This window comes from Hipposideros armiger, unplaced genomic scaffold, assembly GCF_001890085.2.
Source record: "Hipposideros armiger isolate ML-2016 unplaced genomic scaffold, ASM189008v1 scaffold_651, whole genome shotgun sequence".
NCBI lineage: Eukaryota > Metazoa > Chordata > Mammalia > Chiroptera > Hipposideridae > Hipposideros > Hipposideros armiger.
Window position 1 is genome coordinate 137,325 of NW_017732001.1, and position 15,986 is coordinate 153,310.

A 15,986-nucleotide genomic window follows, 5' to 3' on the forward strand; every position below is an offset into this window, starting at 1 on the left:
TCTTGTTTTCTGAAACTCAAACATTTGAGCAGTTGTCCAATGGAACTCCCTTTGATGAAAGGCTGAATTAAATCTGTCACACGACCACAGCCTTACAGCTGTGGCAGTGGATCCAGGTGCATGGGCTCACTCCAATTTTCTCATTTGTTTTAAACGCATATAGTGTGGAAGTTGGTTCCATGCCAATTGCACTAAGGCCAAAGGGTCCTGGAATTAATTAAGGTCTAAAGAATCCATGTGTCATTTTGATCTTTTCTTTCCTCTAAGAAAATTATTCAGTTATCTTGATAATGCAGAAATTAGTTAACAGCTGTGTTGTTTCTAATTTATTTTGGAGATCTCGAGATTGGAATTCTTTTTAGGGTCTTCCGAAAGACCCTGTGGATCTGAACTGTTAGCTGTTTACTTATCTGTGTGCCAAGATGTGAAGAGGATGTTTAAATAATTGGCACGTCATGCCCAGATAGAACCTACTGCATTGGCCCTAACGTAAATACCTATTTTTATTTCTTTGCTTTTCTGGGTCATTAGCCAGGATGCAAATCTTTGTCAGAAGAAGGCATTCAGATACAGGGTTAACTCTGTTATGAATATTCAAATTAGAATAAATGATGAGGGTGATTGCAGAAGACTGAGGAAGTCCCAGTAGCATCACAGGATGTAATGCATGTCACAGAAAAAAATATAAAACTTCTTAAAGTCAAGGAAAAAACTGTTCATAGTAAGTGTTTCTTGAAAAGATCAGATTTTCTGAAAAGGAGAGCTAGGAGCAACTAGTTCAGATCAACAAACTAGAATGACCTTAATAGTGACTAACCAAGGTTTGGCTCCCTAACTGTACAAACTTTAGAACACAAGGACTGGCCCCCAAACATGAGGGATTTGCTGTAGAGGTTATTCTCCAGTTCTCATTACATCTTTTTTCCTGATTTGTCCTTTGTGATCCTATTAACACCCCGGTGCTGACAAGCTTGACCTGTGTACGTGGGTGGAGGTTAGAGCTACAGAAAGCAATTCTAAGATCTATAACTTGATTGTTCTCTAGATATTTGTTTTTGCAAAGCTAATGAGTTTAATAATAAACCCATCTTCAATTTAATCCTTTTTTTTTAATCTGGAGGTAAAAATACATAAAAATATTTTCTATACTTTTTCTGAAAGAAAATAGAAGGTAGGCTTTCAAAGTGACTTTCATTTGCTGATATACACAATTAGGTAGCTTACCTTCCTGGGGATAGAGCAGCCTGACTTGATTCAGGAGATAGATGGAACAGACACTGCCCTTTTTATTTTTAATTGTGTTTTCCTTATTACTTATTTTGCCTCCACAGAATCATTAGCTTTAAGATTTGTTTATTTTTTAAAGGAAATTTAGATAACAGATATAGAGCCATGTAGCATAGTTCCTGGTACATAAAGAATTTAGTGTGATTGGTTTAATTGGTTGGTTGGTTTGACTTTGTTTTGGTATGTTTTTCAATAAAACATGTGGGGTCATTTTCAATCATTTTCAAATAAAGACAAATCTATATTTGTCTGGCATTTGGCGGTTCACTTAACACCCTCGCATATTTCATCACTTAGATCCTTATAACAACACTGCTGTAAGCAGGAAGTTGCCCTTTGATTCATTTTGGTCAACCTCACTAATTCACCATTTAAATGACTTGTCCAGTTATGTAGCTGGAAGATAAAAGACCTTCAACTTCCAACTACAGATTCTGACTCGTAATCCTTTGTGACAGTGACCAGTGCACAGAGGTGTTTAAGTAACTTAGCAGATGTTAATGGTTCCCTACAGAGCTCAAAATACTTTCATTAATACATTGCTAATTGTTCTTCCCTTTTTTGCTAACATTAGCTTCTAAAACCACATCCATACTGTGTAATTATTTTCTCCAGTCCCCTTTCCCCAGTGTTTTCTGTGCCTTTATTGTTAATTACTTGAAGATGTTAGTGGTTGAACTTCCCATGTAAAGTCTCCACTGTGATTTTTCTAGGTTCTCTCTCTAGTGGATTTTCAAAGGGTAAACAGTTTTAAAATCAAACAACTACCCAGTGTTACATGGAGGCATGATCATTTGAAAGACCAAGTTCAGTTTTTCACCACGATGAAAGCAACATATGTTTATTACAGAAAATGTAGTAAAGTGTGCCAAGTCAATGTAGCAAAAAACTAAATGTCATATAGTTCCATCCAAATATAATAACTGATAATATTTGGACCTGTATCTCTAATCTTTCTTCTTTAAATTTTTAAAATCTTGTGCAATATATATTCCCATTTTTACTTAACAATAATACATAAGCAATTTTTCTTGTTATTACAAGCTTCAAAGAGCTCAGTTTTAATGGTGATGTGTTGTTTCTTAGAATGGATGTGGCATAATTTCCTAATCATTCCTTGAATTTATTGTTGCCCATTTTCAGCTGACCATGTCCTTAAGGCCTTACTGCCCCTTACAGATCTACATATTCTGGATTTAAATTTCAGTATCATAATATGTGTGAATCTAGAACCCCGGTCAACATAAACTTGACCTTTCTTTCTGAGGTAGTGACTTCTCATTAGCTTTTCTTTGGAAGCCATGCTTGCAATCTCGATCCTGGACCCCAACCTCCACATGTTCTTCCACAAAATCCAATCATGCAAAATGTTCTGAGTCAACTAACTACTGAAGATTGAAGAGTTACAAGAAGGAATCATCACGTCCTACACAATTATTTATGATTTATTCCAACTCCTATCCTTTCAATGTCCTCCCCAAAGCCCATTATAGCACTAAGCGTTTCTCTAGGTCACACACTTCTTTGAAAAATATGAACCAATTTTTTTTGAGCAGCAGCTATGGTGTCTTCACCTTTTGGATATAGCCTCTATCAGCCCACCTGTCATCCGTATCCCTTTTGGATTAAGTTGAATATTGTTCCTCTGTCTTGTTACAAAGGCAATGTTNAAAAGTTGGGATAAGCACTAAAATTCTTGCTCTCCTCTGTGAAAATAGCCTCTTAGCACTGTAATAGGAAATTGGAAACTATCGACTGAGGATCTAATCTCAATATCTTTAATGTATCTCCTATACACATCACTTTATAATATGTACTGTGCTCTTGTCTTTCGAGTCTATTTTTCTTTTTTTCTTTTTTTTTATCTTTCATTCTTCCATGTTAATGTAAACAGCTTCTCTCCCTGGTCACCTGGGCTTCCTACTTACTGTTCTCTTGGTTTTATAAAACATTTACAGTTAGCTATTTAGGCTATTTTACAAGGAGCCAGTTAGCTGAAAGCAACCACAAGAATCCTAGGAAACAATGAAATGAGATTGAGTCAAGGTTGAAACACAATGGAATGTAAGGATAAAGGCCAGAAATGGAAAGGTTGGAGAAAGCAAAGTAAGCAGGAGTAAGGGACGGATCCAGTTCAATCCAGACCACAGAAATGGAGAAGGGTGGGTTGAAACTTGATCTGGCCTAAGAGTCTAGGCCCCATAGGAAGGCTCTGGGTGTGGCCGCAGGAATAGGGAGGAGCCAGCACAGCTGACAGGTAGCTGCAGACAAGGTGCTTTCAAAATGGACGCAGGACAAGTACCGGTGTTGCGGGGAACCCAGACAGAGAGACAGGACACCAAGGCGTGGGAAGCAACTTTTACTAATGCCGGCACTGGCTCAGCGGATTCACATCCAGAGGCTGAGCCCCGACCCGGGCGGGACTCGGGGCTATATACCCTGAGGTTTCCGGGTTAGCAGCTAAGGTTCCTTATTAGGACATGCAGTCTTGTGCCAGTTCCTGACTGGCTCCCAGGTGAGGTAGGAATTCGGCAATGTTAAACGCGGAAGTCTTCTTGACTATACAGTCCAGGAATGTCTTTGTCTGGAGCCCGTGCGAAATCCTTAGTGACCACATGGTCTGGGAAGGCCTTTGTCTAGGGCCCACTGCCACACCGGTAGCTTAACCAGGAATGAGCTTTCTTTCCATCAAGACTGACTGCTAAGAGAGCTCGCTCAAGAGTTTGAGCTCTGAGCAACAGCCGTTCGAGTCCAACCCGAGCTGAGCAGCCGCTGAGCTGCCAACAGGTAGCAGGATGGCTCAGCTAAAAAAAAAAAAAAAAAAAAAAGACTGACTGCTAAGAGAGGAAGAAGAGTTAAGCCAGGAGAGAGGCCAAGTGGGGGAGAACTGCCACACCTGGCAGAGTTCACTCCATGAAGGTGACCTTTACAACTATCTGAGCAGGAGGCAGACCATTTGTCAGAGGTGGCAGGGAGGGTGCCACAGTGGACAGGAAGTAGCACCATGCTCCCAGCAGCTCTTTTTATTTCCCAACGGTGGCAGTGGTACAAAACTTTCTGAACGTACAGATTCCCTCAATTAGTGGCCATTTCCATTGTGGGTTTTGACATAGACATTATCTAACATTCAGTATATGGTTCCTTAATACACTTTTTCATCTCCTTTTCTTCATCCTCTTTACCCTCTTATAAATAGTTTATCCTCTGTCCTTAGCACTTCCTTCCCTGAAGTGACCAGTGGCCTGTACCAGCTCCTAGATTTCTAATGTCCTTCATTACAGAACTCCCAAAGGAAGCAGGGATAGCACTCAAAACTGCAGCTCTGTTTCAGAATCTTCCCAACAGGGAAAAAAAAAAAAAAGCTTTTCTGTTGCCTATTCCTGCAAGGTCATGACGTTCACTAGTGGCGTGGAGTTGAGTAGACCACACAGGCTTCATGCTGAGCTGGGATGAATATCAGTTCTTCCATCAACTTGCTGAGCAAGTCTTACTAATCCAAGTTGCGGCATCTGTAAAATAAGCAGTGATGATCTCTTCTAGACTTGATATGAATATTCAGCGAGGGAAAGTGTTAAATCCTCATTGTGGTCCTTGTCATTTGATCATGATCGTAGTAACAGAAAAATAATAACTGTTATAAGCATAGATGGCAGAAATTCTAAAAAATGGTAGTTTCTAGTATTACTATTCGTGTTAAAGGATTTGGTGTGACTATGTTATTTCTACGAGCAAACATAGATTAATTCATTTTAATATAACAAATACAGCAAATGTGACTCTTCGGGTGAAAATGGTAGAATAAAGGAAGATGACATGGGGCTGGCAATGGCTTAGAGATCCTTGGTTTATCATCTACTGTAGGAGTCTGCAGTACCTCCAGTACAACCCGGCACCTCCTAGGAAAGAAAAGTTGTGGTCTGTGGCGTGTCAGCGCTGAAAGCAGATGTGAACAGAAACTTATTTTTTCACCCCCAGTTGTTGTGGTGTCATAAGAGAGGGATCAGTGATGCTTAGTGGAAAATTGGAGATGAGGGCTGTACTGAGTTTATCACCTTGAAAAACCAAGAAGGTACTTAAGTTCTCCCCTGCCCAGGATGCATGGCGCCAGATGCACGTTTTATAGAATGAGATGATGGTGGAATTCATTAGTAATACATGAGTTTACTAAACCTAACTTCCTGTATTTCAAGGGGTCACTCACTGGCTATGAGAAGTTCTCTTTTAAGACCATTAAGATCCAAATAAAAGTAATTTGAGGAGATAAAATAGTCCCTAATTATAGGTGCTGCTCTTTGTATTATATTGTATTCGATTTGTTCAGTTTCAAGCAGAAGAAACTTACTCACATAAACAAGCATGGTCCAGAGAACAGAACAGGAGGAAGAGTGGATAGACAGGCTGGGAAAAGAATGGGGATGGGCATAGAGCATCTCAGGGCAGTGGGAAACAGGTGGGCTTGGTGGCTGGAACTAATGGACAGTCGTGTGGGATCTGAGCATCTTTCCACTCAAGTTCCAGAGTTCTGGAGGGAAGTGTTGAATGGGCCTGACGGGGGTCATGTGCTCTTGACCACAGAAAAGCAGGACCCTGTTAATTACCAAACCCACCAAGACTGCTCCCTATGGGGGTGGGGAGATAATTAAGTCACCAGAAGAAAATTAAAATGCTAAGACAAAAAAATAAAATAAAAAAAGATGGGTGTGGCATAGGCCAAATAGCAACTAATGCCCATGATGCATATTCAGTTTCAAGTACCCATTGGTAAGAAAGGAAATAAAAGAATGATCTGACTATCATTATGGGAAGATCTATTGAGAATATAGGTGCATGTTCTTAACAGAACTGTTTATGTTCATGTGTATGTCATACGTATGATTTTCTATACACACACACACACACACACACACACACACACATACATGCACCCCTCTCACACTTGACCTGTTAGTGAAAGTTTATTTGTGTGACTATTAAAGCACTAACATAGCATCAGAATTTAAGCCAGTGACAGCTTTCAACACAGACTTCATACTAATTAATCTAAAAGTCTCAGTGTTTTGCTGTAAGGCATTAATTTCCCTGGTGTCAGGCAGACTTGTAATTGGGTTGTGATGTATTTTTAATGATATTTATTATCTTTCAAGTGTTTCTAGAAAACTAAATGAGACATGTAATTTAATTTGATTTAGATCTTCTTGGATATTTTCTACTTCTTTACAAGTACCAGTATTAGAAGGAAAAGCAGCCACTTTTTTTTTTATTATTATCATTTGCTATACAATAATGCATGAATTTTGACGTACTCCTAGGAGGAGATATATGTGGTCAAATTTCTTTAAAAAGAAAATAAGACTCAAAAGGTATGAATTCAATTTGAAAGTATACCTCATATTATAGATCCTATAGAGCTCATTTGTGTGCTTGGTTTTCCTAATGGTATTAAGTGTTAACAAAATAGCATATTCTGATTTTTCTAACTATAATGTTTATGTTGAGTATCATGATTAATCTTTATATTTGTAAAGGGCTTTATAATTTGCCAAGTTTAACCTGGTTTATTTCGCTGAAATGGACTAAGACATTTAAAGAGTTACTACTGGTTGATTTCTTCTGAGATCTGTCCTTTGGTTACCAAGGGAACCATTTCCAAATTCAGCTTAATCTGAGCTTGGCCAGCTGTACAGTTCTTAACTTTGATATAGTTAGTGTTTTCTCATTCTCATGAAACTGTGTGGTTCAAGACAGAGAGAAGGTTAAAGGGTCAGCATAGGATTCTGTACTTAATCATTTCTTCTTTGGTATGAAAAGCTAGTCTTGTTTTCTGAAACTCAAACATTTGAGCAGTTGTCCAATGGAACTCCCTTTGATGAAAGGCTGAATTAAATCTGTCACACGACCACAGCCTTACAGCTGTGGCAGTGGATCCAGGTGCATGGGCTCACTCCAATTTTCTCATTTGTTTTAAACGCATATAGTGTGGAAGTTGGTTCCATGCCAATTGCACTAAGGCCAAAGGGTCCTGGAATTAATTAAGGTCTAAAGAATCCATGTGTCATTTTGATCTTTTCTTTCCTCTAAGAAAATTAATCAGTTATCTTGATAATGCAGAAATTAGTTAACAGCTGTGTTGTTTCTAATTTATTTTGGAGATCTCGAGATTGGAATTCTTTTTAGGGTCTTCCGAAAGACCCTGTGGATCTGAACTGTTAGCTGTTTACTTATCTGTGTGCCAAGATGTGAAGAGGATGTTTAAATAATTGGCACGTCATGCCCAGATAGAACCTACTGCATTGGCCCTAACGTAAATACCTATTTTTATTTCTTTGCTTTTCTGGGTCATTAGCCAGGATGCAAATCTTTGTCAGAAGAAGGCATTCAGATACAGGGTTAACTCTGTTATGAATATTCAAATTAGAATAAATGATGAGGGTGATTGCAGAAGACTGAGGAAGTCCCAGTAGCATCACAGGATGTAATGCATGTCACAGAAAAAAATATAAAACTTCTTAAAGTCAAGGAAAAAACTGTTCATAGTAAGTGTTTCTTGAAAAGATCAGATTTTCTGAAAAGGAGAGCTAGGAGCAACTAGTTCAGATCAACAAACTAGAATGACCTTAATAGTGACTAACCAAGGTTTGGCTCCCTAACTGTACAAACTTTAGAACACAANCATTTATTGCACGATGTTTAGTAACATCCCTGGCCTCTACCCACTAGATGCCACTGGCAAACTCTCCCCAACTGTAACAAAAATGCCTCCAGATGTCCCCTGGGTTGGGAAGGGTGATCTCCCCAGTTGAGAACCACTAGGTGTAAATAATCTTTTTTTTGTTCGTATGAACATCGTGAATCTAGAAACAGAGAAGCTTATATATGATATCATAATGATTATTTATGAAGTCATTTAATGAATATGAATAATCAAATTCACAAATAGTCACTCAGCCCTTGATAAGCCAAAATCAGGTACAAGAATGCTACGTCTCAAGTAATAGCGTCTCTCTTTATACTCACAGTCTATATGGTGGGAATGTAATGTGGATAGAATTTGCCAGAGGTCTGACTCACAAGATTGGTGCCTTGTTGTTTGATCAGTGTCGTATTAGTATCTCAGTAGAGCATGTCTTCCATTGGGAAGCAGAGGCACATGGGCCCCCCGATCTTGTTCAAATGGAATGGCCTGGTGTCTTTCTAATCAGCCTTTTAGAATTGGAACCCTCAGGTCCTGAACCTCACCTCCTGGTCCCCATTGGCCCAAAATGGGTGCCCAGTTGTGTCTTCTCTGCTGGCCCTGTAAGAGCCTCTTCTGTTGTTTACCACCAGCCTGCTAAAGAGGATAAGTGTTTGAAAAACGTGTTTGGTTTGAGATTATTTCAACCTTTGGACCAGTCTGTAAAACACAATTTTCCCGCTGCCTTTCTCTCGGTGGGATTTAAAAGTTTGTGGGTTATGTCACCGTGACATTTACTTCTTCTTGTGTTCACCAAAAGGCACAACACACAAGAGAACATGTCTATCGCACACAGACCATACATAGAGTTTGGCAATAGGACAGTCCCTGGTGTCTCCCCATATAATGAAGCTAATCACTGTATGAATGATCTTAATTGAATTTGAAGGGATTGCTACTGAGCACTTTGGGAAAAGCAGCCAGGGAGGACACAGTGTTTCCCCACAGCATTCAGTAGCTATGCATTCACATTTAATTAAGATCATTCATACAGTGATTAGCTTTCTTCTGTGGCAGGCACTGGGGACCTTCCTGCTACCGTTGACTGCTTTTGGTCTTCATAAGATAGGCATATCTCCTTTCACAGCTTGTCTCTTCTGTGAAGTAGGGGATTGCTCAATCCATCCTTAAGTAGTGTCCTGAGATGTGGGCTTCATCTCAAAGAATAGAAAATCCAAGAAAGTAAAATGCATAATTAGAGTGCTAGGGGTCATTCTTATTTTCTCAACTACCAATCTGTAGGACCTTCGGCAGGTTACTTAAATTACTCTGAGCCTGTTTCCTCTTCCATTAGCTGTTCATAACATCTCCTGCCCTGTCTTAAGATTATTTCTTGGAATTCAGTTTGATTGTGTGGATTCTGAACATGATTTCCACATTGTGAAAAAGTTACAAATGTTCTATGGTATTAATAAAACCAAGTAAAATATTTACTTTTCCAAGACAAGGAAAGAGGGATATAATTATAGTGAGACTGTCTTTTCAATGACTGCAACAATTGAAGCCAATAGAAGGTGACACCTTCCTCCACGGTGTCTTTCTTAGTGACAGGGCTACCCACTCAGTAGACACAATTCTGAATGGCCTCAAGCTGGGTGCTCAGGGGATCCAGATCACTCTGTGTTGATGGGGTTTGCCTTAGAAATGCTGTATTTTTTCATTTCCCACCTAAGCCCACCCAAAGCCAGTTTGGACTTTCCACAACACAACCATATGAGCTTTCTAAACACTAAACCAACATCCCTAGACTGGCTTCTGCGGTGACCTGATAGGTAGTAAGGAAGAAGCAATTCAAGTGACAAAATGACCAACAAATGAAGGTTAGGCCTAAAGTTAGTTTAGAGAATAAAACAATGAATTATTTTCAATTTTTAGATATCCTCATCTATTGTAGTGAAAGGAGAAATAATGATTCCTGGAGATCATTATCATAGATTATCTGTCTTTATAATGACCATGTGGATTTTGAACTCAACAAACTATTTCTTGCAGTAAGGCAAATTTAGAAATGGCTTAATTTCTTTGTAGTCTAGAACGTTTAATCAGAAGTCTGTGACTTCCTGAAAGGTATACAAACCAAACTCTATATTCTCATGACCCAGATTGACGATTTGGTTGATTCTGTTTTCTTCAAATGCTGTTTGAAGCTGTTTATTTCACTCTGTTACAATTTTTAATTGTTTTGCAAGTTTCCCTTTTTAATTCAGTTTTCAAGTGTATTGTCTAAGAAACGCCTTCATGTATTTTAATTCACTTATCACAGACAACATAAAATATGAAAGAGTGCAACTGCATTATAAAACAAGTTTGAGGGAAATGAAATTTACTTGTTAGATTATCAAGTAGAACGACTTCCCTTAATTTTTGAAATGTGCATATTGTTCTATATTTGAAGGTTTTCTTTTTAACGGTCTGTTTTTTTNGCCTGTAGGCAAAAGAAGGTAGGCAAGCAATCATCATGGAGGGATTTGTGATCTGAGATATGCCCTCTTTAGGACAAGTCTCACTGGCACATAGAATGCTCCTCTGGTGGTAAAGCGAATGAATAAAAAGGAAACCTGTTTTGGAGACAAATACAGTAAAGTTATGCATGATGAGCACCCCCGTGTCCCACCCATTCCATCTGTGGTCATCTTTAGCATTTTTAAATTGTCAATAAACATCAAACTATGTAAACAAAGATCTCAATGGGCAGATGGTAATTTTCCCTGTTTTTTCCTAAAAGCAAAATACTCTCAGACATCAGAAACATGAGCATCTTAAAGCAGGTGAAAAGACAGCTCCCAGATAACTCTGTGAACTAGCCAGTGTCCATGGGAACCTCTGTGGAGTTGGGGGGGCCTCAGTGCTCACCCTTCCTCAAACAGCCTCAAACTTCCATTCCCTCCTTTACCTCTGGGGCAAATCTGGCTTCAAGATTTTAAAGGTTAACTTTTTTCACCCTACTCCATGGATTAACAAAAAGGAAGGTATATGGGAGTTAACAACGTTCTGTTCCAACTACTACAAAGAAGGACAGAAGAAAGGAGACAGGCTAGTAGGTAGCCAAAAAAGAAACTCTTCCAGTCTGTTTTTCAGAATTTTAAATGGCTCCCACTTTAGCATTTGACACACTTTAAGAAAAACTTATCTCCTGTAGAAATCTCATTTCCGTGGTTGGACCAGGCCACTGGGTCTTGAACTGCAAACACAAAGTTGAACCATGTCTTCTTTTTTTTAATTCCACATCCTCATTTTCTTTCAGACTGAAGGCAAACTTGACAAACAGCAGCCTCTTTCTATCAAACAGCACACAAAAGCTTCAAACTTGGAGCACCTTTTCTTCTAGCTCTGTTGTTCAGAAATATGTCAAAAGCTACTCCAACTTCCCGTAACTGAAGAAGAGTGTGGAGGCGTGTAGGTGGAACAAAACATTTGCACTGAATTTTTTTTTTATTTCATTTTTTGGCATCTTTACGCTCATTTAAGTTAGGGATGGTCTGATTATTGTGTACTTTTGCCATCCTTAAATGGTGTAAACAGAGCACATAATAACATACTTTTGTATTTTCCCAATGTGAACATTCCAATACATACACTGAATTCTTTTATCCTGTGCTTGCATAAAACCCTTCTGTGTCCACCCCATTGCCTTCAAAATGAAGAGCAAACGCCTTAGCATTGTCCAAGGGCTTCTCCAAGACCTAGTCTTTGCCCATTTCTCAAGGTCTTCCTCCCCCTCCCAACCCTCACCTCCATCATACACAGTCACCCTCATTCCCAACTGGGGTAAAATNCAAAACTAAGGCACAGATCTAAGTAACATGTGCAAAGTTCCATAGCCCATAAGTGACAATGCCAAGACTAGAACCCCAGGAATTCTGGTTCTAGAGCGCATGTTACACTCTCTGTTATATCTCAACATAGAAAACATATAACCACTCACTCCCTTTCATTTTGGATTTTTCCAAAAGCAAGGCTACATAGTCTAGGTTAGTTCAATTGTACTTCTATCCTGGAGAGAGCTCTAGGTTGATAATTTAGTCATTTAGTTTTCCAGTGTTCCATGCTTCAGACACTTACTTCTTCCATGTCATTTCTTCACCCACTTGATTTTGAATTATAATTATGAAAATAATTCAGGTCTTTGTAAGGGAACACTATTTCTTGAAATTAGAATCTTTAGCAAGGCCTGGACAACCTGCTTACTCCAGACTAATTAAACAGCTTTTGGCAGCCTTGGCTGTTACCAAGATGGCAGGCTGACCACTCCAGGACTTAGTTGCCATGTTGGCAGTCCATGCAGTTGTGGACTAAGTAGAGAGGGACTGAGGCTTTGTTGTTTTGACAGGAGCCATTCTTCTGCTGGAAAGTTGAATTGGAGGGGACCTGTGGATTTGGGGAGGTAGATCAAACAAATCTCTCAGTATTATACAAGAAAAATTGGGCCTATCCCCCCTGTGGAGTAACACCATCCCTGCTGCATAATAACAGGTACTGGTGGGTGCCTTTTCCCAGGCCTGGAGTGCCTTTAGAATAGCTAATGAAATTCATTACTCATTTGAGAGAAAAAGAGTAAGAGGAAACAGCACTATAAAAATCCAATCCAATTCAGGGTAATCTTGGCACATGCCTCATCCCAGTTGGGGCATTTCCAAATGAAGGACGCACATGAAAGTCAAGAGAGACGACCCAACTGTCAGAAAGCTTAAACCAGTGCTTCTCAGTTCTGATTCACTCAACATCTCTGTAAGCAGCAATAGTGAGAAATTAACTGATCCCATCATTGTTGTGTACATCGTTATATATATCCTTGTCCCCCCATCCTTGTCCCAGCACCCTTGAATACATCTGTCTCTTTGACTAACACACTGAGCAGACAGCTTATTTATTGATAGGTCAGGATTTTAAGCAGGAAAGGCTTAATAAATATTCAGTGATTGGCTGGTATGTCATAGCCGTAAATGAATAAATAAAAATGTACACCTCCTCCCCACCCCGGAACAGATGTTTACAAGCTATGCCTTTTATGGAGTATATCAAGGAGAGTTTAGGATTTAGCTTTTCTGTGGTTTTATTAAAAACCTGACTTGTAAGCTCTGATTTTCCTATGGTGCTCATTTAGGTGGGATTGGCTTTGGGTGGTGTGGGGGCCCTAGGAAAACATCTGCTTGGAAAGTCTTCTCATCGACAGCTTGTTTTTTAATGCTGTTGTATGTGCCTGATGGGAGTTGGAATTTCAAAGATAGTGAGAACAGGATTATAGAAGAACCTCTTGAAACATCTTGATGACATTTGCCTTTAAACGCATTGATTGCAGACAGACACGAAGCTACTCTCACGTCCCTATTCATGTTGGTGTGAGGAAGGGGAGAAGACGGAAAATGCTAGTAGCCATGTCAGGAGCTGTTGGTACAGGAGACCAAAGGGCATCCTATATTTGAACTGAAGACACAGTGAGAGAAAGGGACATATGTAAGCAAATCTATGGCAGAGATCAGAGCTTTCTGGTGGTTTTACAATATACTCTATTTGCTACATGTTATAGACAAACACAATATTAGAGAAGAAAAGAAGTTCCAGAATAAACCAAGCGTTTCAGACTTGAGGGCCCTGAGAGGCAGTTGGTAACATAAGCGTGTGATTTTTGCAGGGTAAGAGGTACTAGATGAGAACTACTGAGGTCTGTAGCTGAGCTGGCGTGAAATACCACTACTCAAAGACATTCGAAGCCAACTAAAAATAAAGTAAATGTTCGAGCCAAATCATACATCTGGAACCTACATTTGCCTTTTGAGCTATCATTTTGTGATTCCTGAAATTAACTTTTGCCTGGGAAAATAGGGAATTGGAACTCAAAATAAGTCTAAACAGAATAATCATATCAGAAGACAGGAATTCTGGAAGGACTTTTGTTTTTAATGACCCAAATCGTGCCACTGTCTCTACTATATCTTCCATTTCAAAATATCGGATGTTTCACAGCTCTTTCACTGGATTATGTTGGGTGACCAAATTTCTTGTTTTCTCCAAATATTGCATGGAACCCTGTATTTTTATTGGCTAAATCTAACAATCTTACTTGAAGGGCCTTTCCAGGGAGAATATTCCCCTTACATCATCCTCAGTTTACTTAAGCATTTGTAAAACAGGTTTGTTTTTGTTTTGTTTTGTTTAAATACAGAAAGGACATGGGAACCCTTGTTATTTGGCCCACTGTGTTACATTTTGTTTTGTTTTATTTTTATATTTGGAAAGTCATCAAAAAAAACATTGACTGCTACTTTGAGGAGCCCATTAGCAATTATTAAAATGTCGATAAAAAGTTTGGGGGCTTTACTGGCAGAGATTTTCTAAGGAAGGAAGAAGACCTTAGAAATGGAAGCTAAGTCTGTTTACTTTGCAGAGTGGGGAGGGGCAAGGTTGATAGGAAATGGCCTGTTGATGTCACTGATGTGAAAAAAAAATTTTTTTTTTTCACTTAGGAGAATATTTTAGCATACAGATTTCATGGTGACTGCTCCAGCTTCCAGGAGCCACAAAATGATTCAAACGACCATTTCTTTTCATTTAACTTGCATAAATGCTTCATCAAAGGGCCAAGGGAATTTAGATAATGTCCTTGGTTTTCTGTTTTGTAATGTTTTATTCTTTCTCTTGGGCTCCATCTTCTCACTTTGTGAGTCCTGTATAGTCTGAATTAAACACATCAACCCTGTAATGAAACCATCACATCTTTTCCCACCGACATTTGTCTTGTTTGGCGCTATGGGCAGTTTCTGTGAGGGAGGCGCCTTTCCTCGTGGCCTCGGGACCTTCATGCAGTGTGGTTATCTGGCTATTTTCAGACTCTTCTCCATTTTCACCACACTGTATCCATAATAGTTATGTTGTACAGCTCTGTTAGAGAATTACCCAGCCCCTCCCTATAGTGGCAAAGAGGCCCGAAGCCAAGCAATTAATCCTGACACAGGATCCATGCTTCAGTGACAACTAAGACAGCCTGTGATGCCTTGATTGCTATTAGGGAGCCAATGTTTTAAAACAGACCCAAGTAGACCTCACAAGGAAGTATCTAATTTAGCAAAAATGATGACCATCATCATAATTCTATGGCGACTAAGCAGAAGGCCTTTCTTCCCATGGACAAAGGTCAAATTCACAGAAACTTCTATTCTGCGGATGTAACAGGGCTTAAGACTGTGAGCTTTGGGGACTCAGTGTGAACAGGTTGAATTGCTGAGCGAGACGTCAAGTATTTCAGGATCTTCCCACATCATTTCAGATTTGGAAATGATAGTTACGTGGCTTTGCCCTGCAATGCCTGGAGTTTCTGCGACTCCGTTGGGAGGGCTGTACAATGTCAAAACCTTGTGATACTAAGAAATGAAGCCCATCCAAAAGTTGAGAAGATGGGAAATTATATGTGACAGTGGGTAATATCGTATTTTCTTTTTCTACAGCAGGAAAAGCCCAGGCTGCTTGAGCCTTTGGATTATGAAACTGTCATTGAAGAACTTGAAAAGTCCTATCAGAATGACCCCCTTCGAGACCTCCTTTTCTTCCCCAGTGACGACTTTTCAGTAAGTGTTCTCTTCTCAAGTCATCTACGTTCCAGAGAGCCCCCTAGGATGACCTCCCAAGGGTGTTGGCTTCCCTTGTAGATTCGGGGAGCTCAGCCCTCTCCCTGTGGGCACTGTACATCATAGTGGCTGCAGTGGGAGACCACCTCTAGCAATAGAAAGTGCCCAAGGACCTTGTCAAATTGCAATATTGGGGGCTCACCGACATAGTAGCCACTTGAGATGGGAGTAGCACAGGATGCTGCCTGGGTCCAGCTGGCACTGTGTCCCCACCAATGTCGGGGTTTCTAACCACTGTCTGACCTGGCCTTACAGAGCACTTTCCCCCTCAGGCCATTCCTAACTGAAAGCTTCCAAGCAACTGAAACCAACCAATGGCAAAGCAGAAATCCATTGGCACAAAAGAC

General features: G+C 39.7%; 1 protein-coding gene across 1 annotated transcript in view; it reads left to right on the forward strand.

Annotated features, from left to right (window-relative positions):
* The window catches only part of DOCK10 (dedicator of cytokinesis 10), a 253,505-nt gene that overhangs the window by 97,727 nt on the left and 139,792 nt on the right, over nucleotides 1-15,986 (forward strand). Inside the window, exon 2 of the mRNA XM_019626007.1 lies at nucleotides 15,460-15,579. Within this exon, the coding sequence (XP_019481552.1) occupies nucleotides 15,460-15,579 (120 nt within the window). The remainder of the gene's footprint in view (nucleotides 1-15,459; nucleotides 15,580-15,986) is intronic.